This window comes from Cetorhinus maximus, chromosome 7 (genome assembly GCF_964194155.1).
Source record: "Cetorhinus maximus chromosome 7, sCetMax3.hap1.1, whole genome shotgun sequence".
Taxonomy (NCBI): domain Eukaryota; kingdom Metazoa; phylum Chordata; class Chondrichthyes; order Lamniformes; family Cetorhinidae; genus Cetorhinus; species Cetorhinus maximus.
The window spans coordinates 50,522,598-50,542,127 of NC_135885.1; the positions used below are offsets into that span (position 1 = coordinate 50,522,598).

Sequence of the window (19,530 nt, forward strand, 5' to 3'; positions counted from 1 at the left end):
ACATGAAAACACAAACATAAATTATTAAAGGGCACAGTAGCCCATCCCTGCAGTTTTTGGGCAGGAATAGCAAATCATTTTCATATGCCATTTTGCCTACCAAAAACATTAATGCTGCAGCTGACAACAGACACTTTAAAAACAAAAATCATGAACTAGAGTAAATTTTCAACTGTAACCCACAACAAAACTTCTGTCCAGACTAATTAAGCTTGGTCTCCCAATATAAGAACAATTCTAAACCAAGTATAACTGACCTGATTGAATCACTGAAGTAAATTCCACTTCCAAGACTGCCGAAATCGGTTCGCTCCACCCCATAATTTTCCACCACTGTCTTTGGCAATAATAACCCTCTGTGAAATCAGTGCAATAATACACGAATACTATTTAAACCACTGAATGCTGTTCATCAGTGAGAATGCTATAAGATTATCATGGATTAATTTACTAATAATTGTTTGACTAATCTATTTACCAATATACTATTGTAAGGATAGAAAGTGCAGTAATGAGTAATTTTGAAGTGTAAACCTTGACAATCCTTATCTTGACAAGGGATTATTTAAAACCCATTGTTTTTAGATAGGCTAGTGGTCTTAACAAAGTGCTTATGATTAATGAGTAAACTAAACTTGTGAACCACATCAGCAAATGCTATTGTTTGTAAAAGATTGATGAGCTTAGCTACTAATTGAAACAATGATTGACTGTCAGACAGGATCCAATGAGGGCAAGAAAAACAGGATACCTCTTCAAGATGTTGGACAGGATCAGAAAGTGCCTATGTACAATTGAACTCAATTTGTGCAGACTTGCTGGTTAAGCAGAAAATCAGAGTTTAAGCTGTCGTGGGCAAAAATGGCTTAGAGTCAGATGACCAGCACTTGGAGGATTGTCAATGGTCAGATACAAAAGTAGAAGACAAGAACCCCTGGAAGGTGGAGTCTGACACCTACCTAGCAACAGAACAAGACAATGCATGCTACTCTGTTCAGTGACTGAATGGGGGATAGCCATTCAGGTACTGTAAACTGCTGCCGTGAAATAATGTAATGTATTGATCTCCATTCTATCCCAATAGAATATTTACTGTAGTCAATTGGTATAAAATCTAAATCCTTAAAAATCTTATAGCTATGATTAGTATACATTTATAATATAGTAAAAGGCTATCCATGATAAAGACTAGCCTACCAACATTACAGAATTGGGCAGCAGTGATTGTTCACTGAAGCATTCTAGCTCAGTCACATCGTGGAATTAGAATTTTATCTACAATTGACTATTTCCATTTATGATTCCACTGGGTTTTAACTTCATAATATTTTAGGAGTTGTAGAGAATGTGTCTGCTTCTACTTTAGAAGTAAATCATAAAATTGGACAACAAGAAGTATTCATGTCAGTTATCTCCATCCATTCCATTCTAGGTCAGCTGCTAGCTGACACTACCTCTGATTTTCTATCTCTGTTTTATGAAGCACCTGGCCTCCTTTCAGTTTGAGAAAGTAATTAGAAAGGACAGGAATGATGGATGAGCAAGACTTTGTTCAGGATAGGATACGAGCAGCGGAGTTTTAGATGAGTTGAAGTATGCAGAGCATGGAAGGTGGCAGACTAGCCTGGAGGGCACTGACATAATTATCTCGAGGTGAGAAAAGCCTGGAGGAGAGCTTTGGCAGAAGATGAGCTCAGGCAGGGGTGGAGGTGGACAATGGTACTGAGGTGGAAGTAGGCAGTTATTGAGATGGCGAGTATATGGAGTTGGAAGCTCAACTTGAGGTAGAGTGGGAGATCAATTAAATTCACTTACATCAAAATGCATGAGTAAAAAATTAAATGGTCTCAATGATTGTTTCCACAAAGTTTGGAAATAAAGATCCTTCACCATTTTAAATGTCTTTTCTGTAATTTTATCCTTTTTTTATCATCTGTACAGCCTGATACCTGTAGACAGCTCCAGGAGATAACAGGAGTCACTCAAGTGAAAGTCAGCACTGGTTGCATTTGTGAAGGCAGAAAGTAATTATTAATTGTAGAAGTTCTATATGGGGCTGGTCACAAGTGAAAACCTGCAGGGATTGGTATTAAAGCCATTGTTTTCAACTCTTTACCATTATGATTTGGATAAAGATATTGGGTGAGCTATTTGCAAATTTGTGGACGACACAAAGATTTGTTTGAATGAAAGGACCTTGGTGGAAAAATAGATTGCAGGTGGTATAAGATGTGTTGTATAAATGACTTGGATGAAGGGGCCGAAGGAATGGTTGCTAAATTTGCTGACGACACAAAGATAGGTAGGAAAGTAAATTGTGAAGAGGATGTAAGGAGGCTACAAAGTGGCATAGATAGGTTAAGTGAGTGGGAAAATTTCTGGCAAATGGAGTATAATGTGAGCAAATGTGAAATTGTTCATTTTGGCAGGACAACTGAAAAAAGCTTATTATCGAAATGGTGAGAAATTGCAGAGCACTGAGATTCAGAGGGATCTGGGTGCCCTAGTGCATGAATCACAAAATGTTAGAATGCAGGCACAGCAGTTAATTAGGATAGCTAAGAGAATGTTATCGTTTATTGTGAAGGGAATTGATGACAAAAGTAGGGAGATTATGCTTCAGTTGTACTGGGCATTGGTAAGACCACATCTGCAGTATTGTGTACAGTACTAATCTCCTTATTTAAAGAAAGATGTAGATGCATTAGAAGCAGTTCAGAGAAGGTTTATTAGGCTAATACCAGGAATGGGCAGGTTGTCTTATGAAGAAAGGCTGGACAGGTTAGGCTTGTAGCGCCTGGAATTTAGAAGAGTAAGAGGCGACTTAATTGAAACCTTAAAGATCCTGAGGGGTCTTAAAAGGGTGGATGTGGAGTGGATGTTTCCTCTTATGACACGAGAAATTTTTTTCTCTCAGAGAGTATTGAGTCTTTGGAACTCTCTTCCTCAAAAGGTGGTGGAAGGAGAGTTTTTGAATATTTTTAAGGCAGAACTAGATATATTCTTGATATACAAGGGGGTGAAAGGTTATTGAGGGTAGGCAGAAATGTGGGGTTGAGGCTACATTCAGATCAGCCATGATCTTATTGAATGGCGGAGCAGGCTCGAAGAGCCGAGTGTCCTACTACTAATTCGTGTGTTCGTATGTGATGGAGGAAACAGACCATTTCTTGCCTATGTCTTTTAATACATACAAATTTAGTGTGATGCACTTAGGTAGCAATACCCAAGCATCTGTATATTATGTAGGTTGTATGCTCAAAGCTGCTGAGTCAAGGATGTGGGGGTTTACTGAATGAAGGGGCATGGCCAATGCAGCAAACTTAAGGATATTATTATTAAAGAAATATTACTGGGGAAATACATGTGATTTACAGTTAACAGTTCCCCTGGATGCATTGGTTTTTTATCTCCCAGAATCCCCTAGATTCTAGAATTTGGATTGACAGGTGGCAAATGTAACCCCGCTATTCAAGGATGGAGGAAGAGAGAAAACGGGGAACTATAGACCAGTTGGCCTTACATCAATAGTAGAGAAAATGCTAGAATCTATTCTTAGGATCATGGTAACAGAGCACTTAGAAAATACAATTAGGTAGTCAACACAGATTTACGAAAGGGAAATTGTGTGAAACAAATGCTTTTGGAGTTTTTTGAGGATGTAACTAACTGGGTAGATAAGGGGGAACCAGTGGATGTAATGTAATGCTATTTTCCAAAAGTATTCAATAAGGTGTCAAACAAGAAGTTGTTACATCAAATTAGGACTCATTGGATTGGGGGTTGATACATTAACATAGATGAAGATTAGTGAACAGACAGAAAAGTGTAGGAATAAATGGGTTATTTTCAAGTTGGCAGGCTATAACTAGTGGGGTACTGTAAGGAGCAGTGTTTTGGTCTCAGCTATTAACAATCTATAACTAAGGAAGTTAATGATGGGATGAAATTTGTTAGGAATCCATATCTCTAAGAATTATATGCTTTTTAGAAAATTGGAAGGACATTGAATTATTTAGACACTCTCTTGAATTTTTTTTAAAAAGGTTACAAGTTCACTTTGGTCTGTGAGGAAGCTGCTTTTTCCAAGAAATCACATGACTGCAGCTAAATGACCCGCAAGACACCTAAGGTGTTGAGAGTTATTTTGTTTACTTGAGTTAAAATAAAAAACTGCTGGTCTGTATTTCAGAGCCTGCGAATCTGCGAGAAGCGAGTGTTAACAAAGACAGTGTTTCACCGAAGATCCTTTGGAAAGGACTTCCAAACAACTACTGTGACCAACGCTCTTGTCTTCGCACACAGGAACACCAAATTGACAGCGTCAAGGCCTTTTCAAACTTTATCCTTTTTAAGTACTCCCTAACGCCAACCTCCGCAGAGACCTTATTTGTCTTGTCTTATTTTGTGTGTGCGTGCGCGTGCGTGTGTGTTGGGATTTAAAAAAGAGTAAATCGTTACACTTCCGGATTACAAATTGCATGTTAACCAGTTTTGCAACTTGTTCAAAAAAAGTGTCATTTCATAATAAATCAATTATTCTAAGTTTATCTTTTATTTAAGTAAATTTTATTTTGGGTCTAGCACTAGTGAAGGTAAACATCTGGCCATTTTGGTGAGTGAAATTAACATTTACATTTATGGTGCAACTTGTGGAGTAGTGGGGCGAGAGAAACTGTGTACTCCTCCCATATCAGTCGTTACAAATTGAAAGGAAGAGCATACAATGTTGAAGATTCGAGACAGGCCAGACCATTAAATTTTAGAAACAAAGGATGGCTAAAAAAAGGAGAGGGAGAAAATGGATTGAGAGTTAATGAGCAAGGACTACAAAAACAGACAGTAAGAGCTTCTACAAGTATATAAAAACTATGGGTCACTTAGAGGATGAGACTAGGGAATTAATAATGGAAAACAAGGAATGGCAGAGACTTTGATCAAGTATTTAATACTTGTTTTCATGGTAGAAGGCACTAAAAACTTCCCAATAACAGTAGGAAATCAGGAGGAAAAATGGGGGGAGGAACTTAAAATAATTATTATCACTAGAGAAAAAGTATCAGGCAAACTAGTGGTACTAAAGGCTGACGAATCCCTTGGACTTGATTACCTGCATCCTACGGTCGCAATAGAAGTGGCTTCAGAGATAGTGGATGCATTGGTTGTAACCTTCCAAAATTCTCTAGATTCTGGATTGGAAAACTGCAAATGCAAACCCCGAATCAAGAAAGGACAGAGACAGAAAGCAGGAGGTTATGGAGCGCTAAGCCTAACATCTGTCATTGGAAAAATACTGGAATCCATCATTAAGGAAGCAGTAGCAGTGCAATTAGAAAATCATAATAAAAACATGTCAACTCTGCCTGACTGTATGAAAGGGAAATTGTTTTTCAAAAATGTATTAGCACTCTTTGAGGGCGTAACAAGGAGGGTGGATAAAGGAAACAGTGGATGTGTATTTGGATTCCCAAAACGCATCAAATAAGATGCCACATAGAATGTTACTGCACAAGATAACAGCCCATGGTGTTGAGAATAATATATTCACATGGATAGAGGACTGGCTAACAAACAGAAAACAGGGTGTCTGGATAAATGGGTCATTTTCAGGATGACAGACTGTAATTACTGGGGTGCCACAGGGATCAGAGCTGGGGCCTCAAATATTGATAATCTATATTAATAACTTGGATGAAGTGGCTGAGTGTGAGAAAAGGATGGACAGAAAGAGATGGGGGATGATGTTGAAGTGATATCAAGGGATGGAACAGGCTTGATGGACCAGTTATAAAAGCAAAATATTACAGATGCTGGAAACCTGAGGTTCCAAAAAGAGTCATATTGGACTCGAATCGTTAACTCTGTTTCTCTCTCCACAGATGTCACCAGACCTGCTGAGCTTTTCCAGCATTTTCTGTTTTTATTTATGATGGGCCAGTTAGTCTTTTTCATACTTTATGGTACATTCATATCTTATTTACCAATAGTACAAACTTAATAGATTCACAACAGCTGGTGCAAGTTAAACAGCACAATTATATAAAATGCACAAGTTAATTAAGTTCACACTTACCGAGACAATATACCAGCAAAGTTGCTCCCAGAAGAGGCATGGTACAGTTGCTGAATATTGCCAAGTTGGCTTTGAAAATTTTTAGTTTCACTTAATCTAGCAACACGAAAAATCTGCAAAATCTCGACCGAATAAGCACTGGAAAAAAATAAAACCATCTGTAGATATAACCAAATTCAGAACGGTATACAAAAAAACTTACCACTGCAATTCAAGTAGATGAAAGTGATTAGAGTTGGTTATATTCAAACACACTATTAATGATCTGTTCATCTTTCAATGTTCAAGGAATATTTTTTTTCACTTTATAATCATTGACAGTTGAAAGGGCAAAGTCCACAAGATGAATTTAATGTACAATTTTACTATGACTACACTTCGTTAACACTAAAAATATCAAAATACTCTCTCCATGTCTATCACTCTACATGTATGTCAAACAAAATATAAAATCCATAAACAAAGTCAAAATACTGCGGATGCTGGAAATCTGGAATAAAAACAGAAAGTGCTGGAAAACTTCGGCAGGTCTGGCAGCATCTGTGGAGAGAGAAATGGCGTTAACGTTTCGAGTCTAATATGACTCCGAAGAAGCTTGGTTTCCAGCGCTTTGTTTTTATATAAAATCCATATTCAGGCATAGGATTTGGGATGGCCTTGGGAAGATTGTTTTTGGAATTTGGGGTCCAATCAAAACTTCTAAGGATTAATCAACTATTAATATTCACCATGATAAGACATTCTCAAGTAACCTCACACACAAACTATTGTATTCAAATCAATATAGTCAACTCTAACATTCTATATCTTCACCATATATTACCCTCATAATGCATCATTTATGTTTGGCCAATTCCTACTGCCCACAGTTTCTTAGTTGCCTGTTTTAGTATGGTACAGTGCTTGCACATATCTCATGCCATAGCTTTATTAATACAAATTTTGGATCCTCTCAACTAAGTGATAGATGTAAAATAATGGAATTGATAAGTAATCTTTACATTCGTCCATGCAACAATAACCTGGTTAACAGCTGTCAGCATGGACTTGGGAGTAGAAGCTCTTTCAAACCAAGCTCCTTTACTTTATTAATGAAGTGTTAACCTAAGTGGACTGTGATAGGCCTCAACTTCCAAAACTTTTAACGAAGACTTAATTAAATATAGTGCTATTCAGATGAAATCATAAGAATAGATAAGAAAATGTTTGAAAGACAGGAAATGATGAGTATAAGCAGTGAAGTTATAGTGGCATGAGGGGAGTGTAAGGGGAAGTACTGAGTGGGGTTTACTTCAGTTATAAAGATAGATTGGAGACATGAGGACTGTTTTCCTTGGAGAAAAGACGGCTGAGAGGAGATTTAATAAAGGTAGTCAAAATCATGAGGGGTATGGACAGAGTAGATAGGGGACATCTGTTCCCATTCATGAAAGGATCAAGAATGAGAGGGGACAGATTTGAAGTAATTTGCAAAAGAAGCAAAAGCGATACAAGAAAAATCTTTTTCACGCAGTGAGTGGTTAAGGTCTGAAATGTGCTGCTTGAGTGTGGTGGAGGCAGGATCAATCTATGCATTCAAAAGGGAACTAGACTGTTGTTTGAAAAGGAACAATGTGCAGGGTTATGGGGAGAAGATGGGAGAATGGCACTAAGTAAATTGCTCATTTAGAGAGCCAATGCAGACACAATGGGCCAAATGGCCTCATTCTGTGCTGTAAAAATTCTGAATTCTGAGATTCCGGGTGCCTGAAGGTTAAGTGCTGGGACGACTGTTTTTTTCTAATCTACATGTATTACTTTGAATTAGAAACTCAAATTTGCAGATGTAACCAAACTAGAAGCAGCAGCCCATTAACTATAGAATGAATTGGACAAAATAAGTAAGTGGACATAAAAATAGCACATGAAATTGAACACAGGCAAACCAAAAGTAAAACATATAAGAAGAAAAAAGCTACCATGTGTACTCCATAAATGACACTGAAATATCAAAAGGTTGAAGCAGAAAGAGACCCAAGAGGCTTAGTAGATTCAATGCTACACATGTCGAGCCAATGCACAGCAGCAATCATCAAATCCAATAGGACATTGCAATGCAATGAAAAATAGTAGAAATCAAGTCATGGAGGTAATGATCTAACATAATTGTGCTATAGTAAGACTGTACCTTGAATACTGTGTCAAATCTTGCCTGACAAAAAGACAAATATTTGAGTGCTGGAGACTGTGCAGTAAAGGGCAACAAAGCTAACCTCTAGTACAACAGTCTCAGTGATGAGGAAATCTTCAACAAACTTGGGTCTTTCCAGCATGGAAAGGAGCAACTGAGAGGTGATCTTAGAATACACAAGAACAGGAATAGGCCATTTAACTCCTCGAGCCAGTTCCACCATTCAATGAGATTATGGTTGATCTGTGACTTCACTCCATAGACATACTTTTGTCCCATATCCCTTAATATCTCTGGTTAACAGAAATCCATCAATCTCAAACCTAAAATTAACAATTGATCTAGCATCGGTTGTCATTTGCAGAAGAGTTCTATTCTCCTTCCATCCTTTGTGTTTCCTAATTTCATTCCTGAAACATCTGGCTCTAATTTTTAGGCTATGTTCCCTACTTCATGACTCCGCAACCAGCTGAAGGTGGTTCTGGCTATCCATTCCCCTTAAAAGCTTGAAAACTTCAATCATAGCATTCCTCAATCTTCTAAATTCCAGAGAATACAACTCCAATCAGTGTCATGCTTAAGAAGCTTGCCTGAGCGAATATTACAGTTTAGACACAGAACCTGCTCAGCCGCAACTTAGTCTAGATTGTTTATATTATTTTTACCTTTTTATATTTTTAAAGTTACTTTTAAGTTAGTTCTAAATTTATTTTTTCTTTTTCTACACACTAACTGCACCAGCAGTAAAACACTAGACAAAAGTTTAAATAAATACTGCCTCAAGCTTTTAAGACCCACTACAAATATTGAAGGCAAAAAGCAACACTGTCTTAACCCTCTTATCAAATTTCCAACTTTTACACTCTGTTTACAATGCACTCTGTTTACCATTCGATCAACCAGAATGTGAAGCGTATACAAAAACTTAATACAGAAAATTACTTGATTAAACTGTCAAAGGGGGCATGGAATCAAATTAAGAAAGGCTACTTTTAAGACAAATTGTATTCCACAAAGAATGGGCTAGAATTTACTACAAGCAGCAAATTAATGGGCTTTTGCATATCAAGCTGCTTTCAGTTGGACATCCAAATGATGTGACACCCTTTTCAGGGCATCTGGAACTTGTGAGAACAGCACAAGCAACTAAGTAATGATCAAAGAATCATTAATGAGCAATACAGAGTCTGAACCAGGAAGCTGGAATTAGAACAGAGTATTCAATGTCAAACCAGTTACAGAAAGTGAAACAAAGAGAGAGGAAAAGAGAACAAAAACAAAAATACCTGGAAAAACTCAGCAGGTCTGACAGCATCTGTGGAGAGGAACACAGTTAACATTTCGAGTCTGTATGACTCTTCAACAGAACTAAGGAAAAATAGAAAAGAGGTGAAAGGTAAGCTGGTTTAAGGCGGGGGGGGCGGTGGGACAGGTAGAGCTGGATAGAGGGCCAGTGATAGGTGGAGATAGCTAAAAGATGTCATAGACAAAAGGACAAAGAGGTGCTGACGGTGGTGATATTATCTAAGGAATGTGATAATAGGTGACATTAAGGGTAGAAAGCAGGACGAGCAAGGTAAAGATAGCCCTAGTGGGGGTGGGGTGGGGGGAAGGGATTGAAATGGGCTAAAAGGTAGAGATAAAACAATGCATGGAAATACATTTAAAAATAATGGAAATCGGTGGGAAAAGAAAAATCTATATAAATTATTGGAAGAAAGGGGGTGGGGATGGAGGAGAGAGTTCATGATCTAAAATTGTTGAACTCAATATTCAATCCGGAAGGCTGTAAAGTGCCTAGTCGGAAGATGAGGTGCTGTTCCTCCAGTTTGCGTTGAGCTTCACTGGAACAATGCAGCAGGCCTAGGACGGACATGTGGGCATGAGAGCAGGGCGGAGTGTTGAAATGGCAAGCGACAGGGAGGTCTGGGTCATGCTTGCGGACAGACCGAAGGTGTTCCGCAAAGCGGTCACCCGCTCTGCGTTTGGTCTCTCCAATGTAGAGGAAACCGCATTGGGAGCAGCGAATGCAATAGACTAAATTGAGGGAAGTGCAAGTGAAATGCTGCTTCACTTGAAAGGAGTGTTTGGGCCCTTGGACGTTGAGGAGAGGGGAAATAAAGGGGCAGGTGTTGCACCTTCTGCAGTTGCATGGGAAGGTGCCGTGGGAGGTGGTTGAGGCGTAGGGGGTGATGGAGGAGTGGACCAGGATGTCCCGGAGGGAACGATCCCTGCAGAATGCCGCCGGGGGGGATGGGGGTGAAGAGAGGAAAAGTGAGTTTGCATTAGGTTAGAGAGAGGAAGAGAGATATAAAAAAACAGAAATAGAAAGTAAAAAAAGTTTAATTCTTCAAAAAAATCTCCAATAATTAAATGCTGAAGGAACAAGACTCAATTGTAAAAGTTAATTTTCAGCACCAAACAGGTTGTTTGGCAGTAATTAAAACTTAAATGTTGTTAAAAGTGTGCTTAGAATGAAACAAAAAAAGCATTAATTTCCTTTGGCCAGTTTTGTCCACTTTTAGAATGGTGGCACAGGAACTATAAACCATTCATTACATTTGAATGGAGGGCCTCATGAGTGATGTTGTTTTGCAAAACTTATGTAGAAACATCTCAGACAGCAACTTCCAGATTTTCATGTTTAACTGTGCACATGTGCTCGCCTTAATTTGCTGCCCAATTTGTGTTAATTATTGATGAATGGTGTTCGCTTCACTGTTATTTTCACAGCAAATTCTGGCCCAATATGTCAGAATAAATTTTTATAAAGAATAGTGGAGGCAAAACCCATAGGATCATTTAAGAAACAACTGGATGTTACAGTGGGATGACTTTAGAATCTTTCTGGATGGATGAGTAAAAGTAGGTCAAAAAGCCTTCTTCAAAGGATCTATTAGGGACAGTTCAAAGAGAAGCTGGAGAGACTTTCACTGAATTTATTTTCAGAGAAAAGACTAAGGCCGGAATTTTCCGGCCCCGTTGGCGTCAGGCATCATAGCGGGCAGGGGGAAACAATATGGCAAGAAGGCCAAAAATCGGTTTCATGCCTTTGAGAGACCATTTTGCAATTGTCTGCTCCGCCCATCAATGGCGGGCAGCACTTCCTGTCGGGAACCTAATTTCAATATGTCAGCATCTCATTATAATCACTGCTTACCGGAATCATCCCCCTACGCTGGATCATCAAGGCATGCATGTTTCGCAACTGTACATAAGCGACGTGCACCTGGTGAGCTGCACTTCGCTCGGGACTTCGAGGTTTGTTTGCCCACCTTGCTTCGGGCAGCACTTGCAGTCATCAGCACCAGGCTTCACAGGCAGCACCACATCACTTTTATGGGGGCTCACAGGCAGGCCTCTACCCACCAGGTTAGCCTTAAGGTGGATGGCTTATCAATAGCTGCAGGGCTAGGGTTTGCTGGGGAAGGGGGAGAAGTTGCCTCATGCAAGGGAAGAGGCTACAGGGCAAGGGCTGTACTGGGGAAGGTTTTATCCCAGGGTGTGTGGGGCACATGTTGATTTGTGCAAGTGGCCTCAAGATGGTGAGGGCGGAGGGGGCAGTCTTCAGAGGAGATGAGGCCAGATAGAGTTGTGAGGGTGTGTGAGAGAGAGAGTAAGCGGTGATGTCCCTTGAGCTGGCAGTTAGTGAGATGCCAGTGAATATATGATGGCCTTGTGAGTGTGAGAGTTTAGAGTGATAAGATGGTTGCCTTACCCTGGTGGCACGGATGAGATCATTCATACATTTTCTGCACTGGGTAGCTGACCTCTGTGTGCAGCATTGGCACTGACTACCTCTGCTACCGCCTCCCAAGCCAGAATGGAGAGACTGATTACCCTCGTTCTGGTTGCAGGAGGCCAAAGGACATCGTGGCGGGCCTTCACAGCATCCAGAAGGCGTCCCAGGGATGTGTCACTGAATCAGGGGCCTGCACTCTTCTGGGATTTTGGGGTCATGTCTTGACCAGAAGAGTCCTGGACTGCAAGCATTGTGTGTGTGCGGCTCCAGTTTAAATATGACGCACTGTGTGAGGAAGTGGCAAGGTAATGGCGTGGAGGGCAAATCGGAACCACCCACCAGTGAGACGGCATGTTTCCTGCAGTTGCATAATTAATGAGGCGGGAATGGGACGATATGGCGTGCAAACCAGCCATTGAAGCCGGCAGATAAAATGACTTTTTTCCCACCCGCTACTACACTTAGGGCAGAATTGTTCCAGAGTTGCACAAGGGAATTTCCAAACGACAGGATGAGTAGAATGGATATGAGGTTACTTGGCTTGAAATCTCATTGCAAGAAAGGATAAAATTAGCAAGCTTCAGGTTGCTCTAGAGATTAAAATAGTTTCCCTCTACTAGGGAAGTGAATATATGGAATAGACTCCCAGCTAAAGCAAGTGATGTAGGTGTTAATTAACCTGCACAAAAGTGGGATGAATATATATTTTGGAACAGAATTGCAAATTATAAGGAAATATTATAGACTGGGATGATCAAATACTGTATGAAAGAAGATTGTTCAAGAGATGTTGGGATGGTTTATGAATAATCACTGTGGAATGCAAGTTGTTAGAGGTGAATTGGGTTTGAAAAAAAATTCTTAGGAAATAAACCACGCTAATATTATATTAAATAGGACTTTACCTTTGATCAGTGTTCAATAACTGATTTTTGACATGCAGAAATTCATCACTATTCGCATCAACATATTGAACTTGACATCTCAGAGCATGATATTTAGTAAGTGATGAAGGTACAGGGGTCCATGATGTAGCCTCACTTGCATTAACGACATCCCTTATCAGCTGAAACAAAAAAAAAATGTGCATCTTCTACGTTCTACAGTCAGGATCATATCTGCATAATTTTACCTTGGTTTGTTTTATATATATTGACATAAACAAGTAAGCACACAAATCTTATACTTTGATGCTTTTTGGTCTGTCCCATGTGATTGGGCAGACTAAATTCTTTATCTTGGCTTTCCTACTGGCAAAAGTATTTAGCAGAGGATAGCATTTACAAAATGCGGAGGGAAAAATATCAACAGCTATCCCACTACAATTGCGGTATTTGTTAAGTTAATTAGCCTCAAAATTGTATTGTGGATATAAATGCTTAGTGAGTTTATCTGTCATACTTCATTTTATATTTTTTCTGTGAAGCACCTTGAGATGCTTTATTATGTTAAAGGTGCTACATAAATAAGTAGTCATTATCATTATTGTTTGTTGTCGAAGTTTCTTTCTCTGCTGTTTTGGGATGTTAACCATGCATTCAGTCACTAACAGCACATGATATAATTTCAATGACTTTCTTTTTTGTCTCATTCTAAGGGTTTGCCCAAACCCCTTCTTTCATAGATAAGAGCAACCTGTTCAAAAGCCTCGGATAGTGTTATTTGAACTTCCTTATGTAGCATCTTCTGACTTTTTCTTGTTCCCTCTGTTCAGTACCCAGATACTTTTCTTGATAACAATGCTGAAATTGGCAATTAACTAAGTGACAATCACAGGTGCAAGCCCGAATCTGCTATTCCATAGTGCTGCTCCACGATGATGGAAACAACAATGGTTCTATGTGGGTGTCTCCATTAAAAACATCAACGTGTGATATTTGTGGCATAGTACCAAAACATTTAAACACTGAACCAAGCTTACTTGTTAATGGCTTATTTCATGAATTGCTAACTCCAAAACTAGTCATTCATATGTAAGGGTAATATCAGCACAGTAGAAATTTTGCTGCGGCTTATGTACAAAAAATGGTAATTACCTGACAGAGATCTTGTTTCTCTGATATCTTTCTTTTGGTAATTATAGAGTTAGTCTCAGGTTTGATTAGCAAGATGGAATAGAATTGGGACACTAAATCTCTCAATGTTTTTTCATCAATTTTATCACCGATAGCTTTTTTCACCTGCAGGAGGATTCCTTCTGCCCTGGTTATCTGAAAGTATCAAACAATAATGAAAAGACTTTAATCTGCTTTGTAAAATATTAACTGAAATATAACACACATTTTTTCATTGAGCTTTAGATATTGGGTTATCTTGGTTTCATCACATTTTTCTCTTCAATTTTTCCCTCTGATTCACTTTTAACTTCTGAGTGCCAGTTTAGTTCAATTGGTGGCATTCTCACCTCTGAGTGATACTTGAAACCACAATCTTCTAATTCAAAGACATGAGTATTATTCACTCATACTTAAATTACAGAAAAAGTGTTAGAAAAACACTCAACCAAGACTCTTATCAAAGTATTCTATTGGATCAAGTAGATATAAAAGATCTGACCACACAATTTGAAGACTAGAGTGTTCTTCTGGTGTCCTAGCCAACATTCCTCTGATGGAATGTATAATTAGTATGCCTACGAAAGACTAGGGGGGTGGGGATCAGATGATCCCATGTGATTATTCCAGTAAGACTGAATATACCAGGAAGTTTTCTATGTTCAATCCCTGGATCTTGCTACATTTACCTAGATATTGTGCATTGAAAGGACATGCCCTAGTTTATGGGGGAAATGAGATCTGCTTACAGGTTCGTGTCAATGACCACTCTTAAGTATATCTAGTGTAAAAACTAAAAAACACAAAGACCAACTATTGTGCTTCACTTCTGCCCCTGACTGTGATTAGCTCTTGGTTGTACAGCTCAAAAATCATATCACGAAGTGCACTTATCCAGTGAGTTATATTCTAATGGCTCCTGAAAAGCAAAACAAAAATGTATCTTACATCATTGGGTGTGATGGAGGTTGGATTGATCAACTGATCTTCTAAATGGCCCTGAGCTTCTGCCCAAACCATTTCAACGAAAACTCCAACTTCATTCGAGATTCTGCTGGTATTCAGGGCTCCTGCTGTTGTCAGGTAAAACACAAAATGAATGAGAATAGTCACCCCCTGAAGGAGTAAAGTCAAAGCAGGTAACTTGCTTATTATATCAACTTAGAAAATATAATAAATGATAGTTAACAGAGATTCCTAAAGGAAAGGTCATGTTTGACTAACCTTATTGAATTCTTAGAAGTATTAGAAGGGGTAGGCAAGGACAATGCAGTAGACGTAATATATTTGGATTTTCAAAAGGCTTTCAATAAGGTACCACATAGTTGGTTCATGACTAAGGTCCTAGCACATGGAGTCAGGAAACAAGAAGCTAAATAATTAGTAAACTTGCTTTAAAAGAAAAAAAAAACAGAATTAAATATAGTCACTCAGAGACGGGTAGGTGGGAGGTCATGTTCCACAGGGATCGGTGCTGGGACTAGTTGTTCACTATTTACACAAACTATTTTGACTTGGGGAATCACAAGTACAATATAAAAATTTGATGAAGACACCTGAGTTTGCGGGGGGAGGGGGTGGGGTGGAAAAAAGAGAGGTATGGTTAATACTAAGAAGACTACAACAAAATACAGGAAAACATTAGTAAACTTGCTGAATGGGTATATAATTGACAAACAAATATCTATATAAATAAATTTGAGGGGATGAATTTGGTAGGAAGATTAAGGCGGCCATATACTCTTTGGAAAATAATAGTCTAAATTGGGTAATGGAGCAAAAGGGCTTTGGATAGATTCACAAAGGATAAACCAGGGATGCAGATTACAAGGTGATTGGAAAAAAGCAAAGAAAGTACTTTGTAGGTAAGGTCAAAAGCATAGATGTATTTAAGGGGAAGCTGGATAAACTAATGAGAAAGAAAGAATTATAACGTTGCTTTGATAGGTTTAGATGTAAAGAGGCAAGATGAGGCTCGTGCCAAGCATATAAACCAGCAAAGACATTCTGGGCCGAATGGCTTACTTCTGCGCTGTACATTTTATGTATTTGTCGCTAGTGGGCGTTATGGAACTGCACATGCATTTGAAACTCTGTTCCTTGATATGTTGCAGTACTCATTACCCCACTTAGACTATTGTTTTCCAAAAAGTATATGGCCTTCTTAATCTTCCTACCAGCACTCAGCCTATAGTGATTGTTCCTGGTATTGTATGCCTTTACCAATTGAAGTAAACAAAGTCTTCCCAAGGGTCACACAGAGATTCTATCAACATATGTTGTTGATGGGGCTGAGGAGAAAAGGAAACCCAAATGACAAGTTAGGCTAAAAGGCTATCCCATACCAGGTAACAGCTTTTTTTTCCCCAATTACCTCTTCTGTTTCTGAACTGACTCATACAGAAGTATTTTCTGTCCAGTTTGGAAGGGGGCAACTGTTCTTTGGTACATCTCCCAAGTGCCTGCTTTTGAAATTTGGTTGCAGAGCAGGTTGTTCCAACATGGGTGTATTACATATAGTTTTACAAAATAGAAATAGGCCATTCTGTGTCAGCCCTTTGAAAGAACAATTCACTAGGTTGGTTCCTCTAGCCTTTCCCCATATCTATTTTCCCCAAATATTTATCTACCTTTTCTTAAAAAAAGATATTATGGAATTTACTTCTGTCAATTTCTAGTAAAATTCCATGTCCGTACAACTCTACACAAGGTAATTTCTCCTAGCCACTTTGTTCTTTTGGTTATGAATTTAAACCCATGCCATGAAGTGGGATTAGTTTTTCTCCACAGACTTAAAGTTCTCCTATCAAAGCTTCATTTAAACTTTGCTGTTCTAATGTAAAAAGAAACAGTTTCTGTTCTAATGTAAAAAGATACAGTTTCTCTAATCTCACTTTATAATGAAAGCCTTTCATTTCCAAACCACTTTAGTGAATCTCTTTTTCGTCTTATCCATTGCTTTGACATTCCTTTTTCTTAATGCAGTGCAGCCAAACTTGGGCTCAATGTTCTAACTAGAGCTTAATAAGTGGTTTTGTGAGTTTAGCATAACATTTTTGCTTTTGTACACCGTGCCTCTATTTATAAAATCTAGAATCAAATAGTTTTGACAGCAAATTTACTCATTAGCTGGTATATTTTAAAAAATAGCTTAAGACAACATTGAGATAAATTATTAAACAGTGCCTATCCCATAAGACCATAAGACGTAGGAGCAGAAGTAGGCCATTTGGCCCATCAAGTCTGCTCCGCCATTCAATGAGATCATGGCTGATCTGATAATCCTCGACTCCACTTTCCTGCCTTTTCACCATAACCCTTGATTCCCTTACTGATTAAAAATCTACCTATCTCAGCCTTGAATATACTTAACGATCCAGCCTCTATAGCCCTCTGCAGTAAAGAATTTAATTGATTTACTATCCTCTGAGAGAAGAAATTCCTCCTCATATCTGTCTTAAATGGGCAACCCCTTACACTGAGATTATGGCCTCTGGTCCTAGACTCCCCCACAAGGGGAAACAACCTCTCAGCATCTATCCTGTCAAGCCCCCTAAGAATCTTATATGTTTCAATAAGGTCGCCTCTCATTCTTCTAAACTCCAATGAGTACAGGCCCAACCTACTCAACCTCTCCTCATAAGAAGATCCCTCCATATCCAGGATCAACCTAGTAAATCTTCTCTGGACTGTCTCCAATGCCAGTATATCTTTCCTTAGATAAGGGGACAAAAACTGTTCACAGTATCTAGGTGTGGTCTATCTAGTGCCTTGTATAGTTTTAGCAAGACTTCCCTATTTTTATACTCCATTCGCTTTGACATAAAAGCCAACATTCCATTTGACTTCCCTATTACCTCCTGAACTTGTATGCTAGCTTTTTGGTGTTCAGGCATGAGGACCCCCAAATTCCTCTGTGCTGCAGCTTTCTGTGGTCTTTCTCCATTTAAGTAATATTCAGCTCCTCTATTATTCCTGCCAAAGTGCATAACCTCACATTTTCCCAAGTTATATTCTATCTGCCAAGTTTTTGTCCACTCACTTAACCTGTCTATATCCCTCTGTAGACTCTTTATGTCATCCTCACCACTTCCCCTATTAAGTATTAATATTGTTACCCAATTCCATTACTTTATCAGACTGAAACATAGAAATAAATCAATTGTCCAGTGGGGGGGAGGGGGGTGGGCGGTGATGGGGAGGAGGTGTATTTTAAGTCATCAGGAAATTCTAGTGATGATACTGTTCAATGTTTTAAATGGTGAATTTCCTCAGAACTTTTTCCACATCGCTGCCATTATGTGCAAAAAATGCATTAATGCATATAAATAAGGTTTCTGCTGAAGTTATGGCAGTGGAGTGGGAGAAGGCCCAAGGAAATTCACTTCCATTATTCACACTCCACTGTTTTAGTCTGTTTTTGGGCCATCACAAATTCCAAACATGTAAGGTCTTGTAACTGCACCGCCAGCCTAATCCATTATGCCTACAGTACTTAGTTACTTCTTTCACAGCATCTGTACAGTAAAGGTAAAATACCAGCTCAATTCTCACTTAAAAAGAGTCCTTTATTGTACAAATTCCAGAAGAATGCAGTCAACATTATTAGCTGTATTAGAATTCCAGCAGTAACATTATATACAAATGGTCAGAGGTGAACAACAACATTCCAGCATATTTTGTTTTTGTAACAGATGAAAAGGTATGATTTGCTGCAATAAATCAGACTGAGATCTGCAAATTATTCATCTTATCTTTAGATCAGTGCAATCAGACATATATTATTTTGTATTTCATAGCCTTCAGATCAAACCGTGGCCAAACTGCTAAACTGTGTATGTGTATTACTGTGCAGCAACCAGGAAGGTTCCGAGTAGGCCTTGTTCCATTTAAATACTGAATGCACCTGGACATGCAAAAACATTTTAAAGGGTGCACACATGGATGTGCTTGGCTAGCTTTTTTCAATAAGTCTTAAAGAAAACAGTGCTTTAGAAGAGATTTGAATTTGTAGGCTCTCACAGCAAGGAGGCCATTTGGTCACTTGGGTCTTTGCCAACTCTTTGAAAATTCAGCCTATTCCTTTGCTCCTTCCCCACAGCCCTGCAAATTTTCTCTTTTTAAGTATATAATCAGGATGGGCTTCACTTGAACCATGCTGAGATCAGTGTCCTGGTGAATCGAATAACTGGGGCTGTAGAGAGGGCTTTAAACTAAATGGGGAAGCAGGGGGAGGGTTCTGGAGAGGGGATACGTAGGCTAACAAAGCAAAAGGATATGGCAGCTTTGCAGGGCAGCTATTTAAGTAATGATACCCAGAGTGTGACAGGAAGGGACAGAGTGTACAAACAAAAACACAGCAGCAAATAGGGTCAAAGGGGGAAAAAATGGTAAAAAGGCGAAATTAATGGCTCTTTACTTAAATGTACATAGTATTTGGAACAAAATAAAAAAATTAACAGCACAAACAGGGGTTAATAGATATGATCTT

General features: G+C 38.8%; 1 protein-coding gene across 1 annotated transcript in view; it reads right to left on the reverse strand.

Moving 5' to 3' along the window:
• The window catches only part of parp4 (poly (ADP-ribose) polymerase family, member 4), a 154,686-nt gene that overhangs the window by 117,465 nt on the left and 17,691 nt on the right, over nucleotides 1-19,530 (reverse strand). Inside the window, 5 exon segments of the mRNA XM_078546131.1 lie at nucleotides 258-356; nucleotides 6,074-6,211; nucleotides 12,891-13,051; nucleotides 14,022-14,195; nucleotides 14,988-15,155. Of these exon segments, the coding sequence (XP_078402257.1) occupies nucleotides 258-356; nucleotides 6,074-6,211; nucleotides 12,891-13,051; nucleotides 14,022-14,195; nucleotides 14,988-15,155 (740 nt within the window).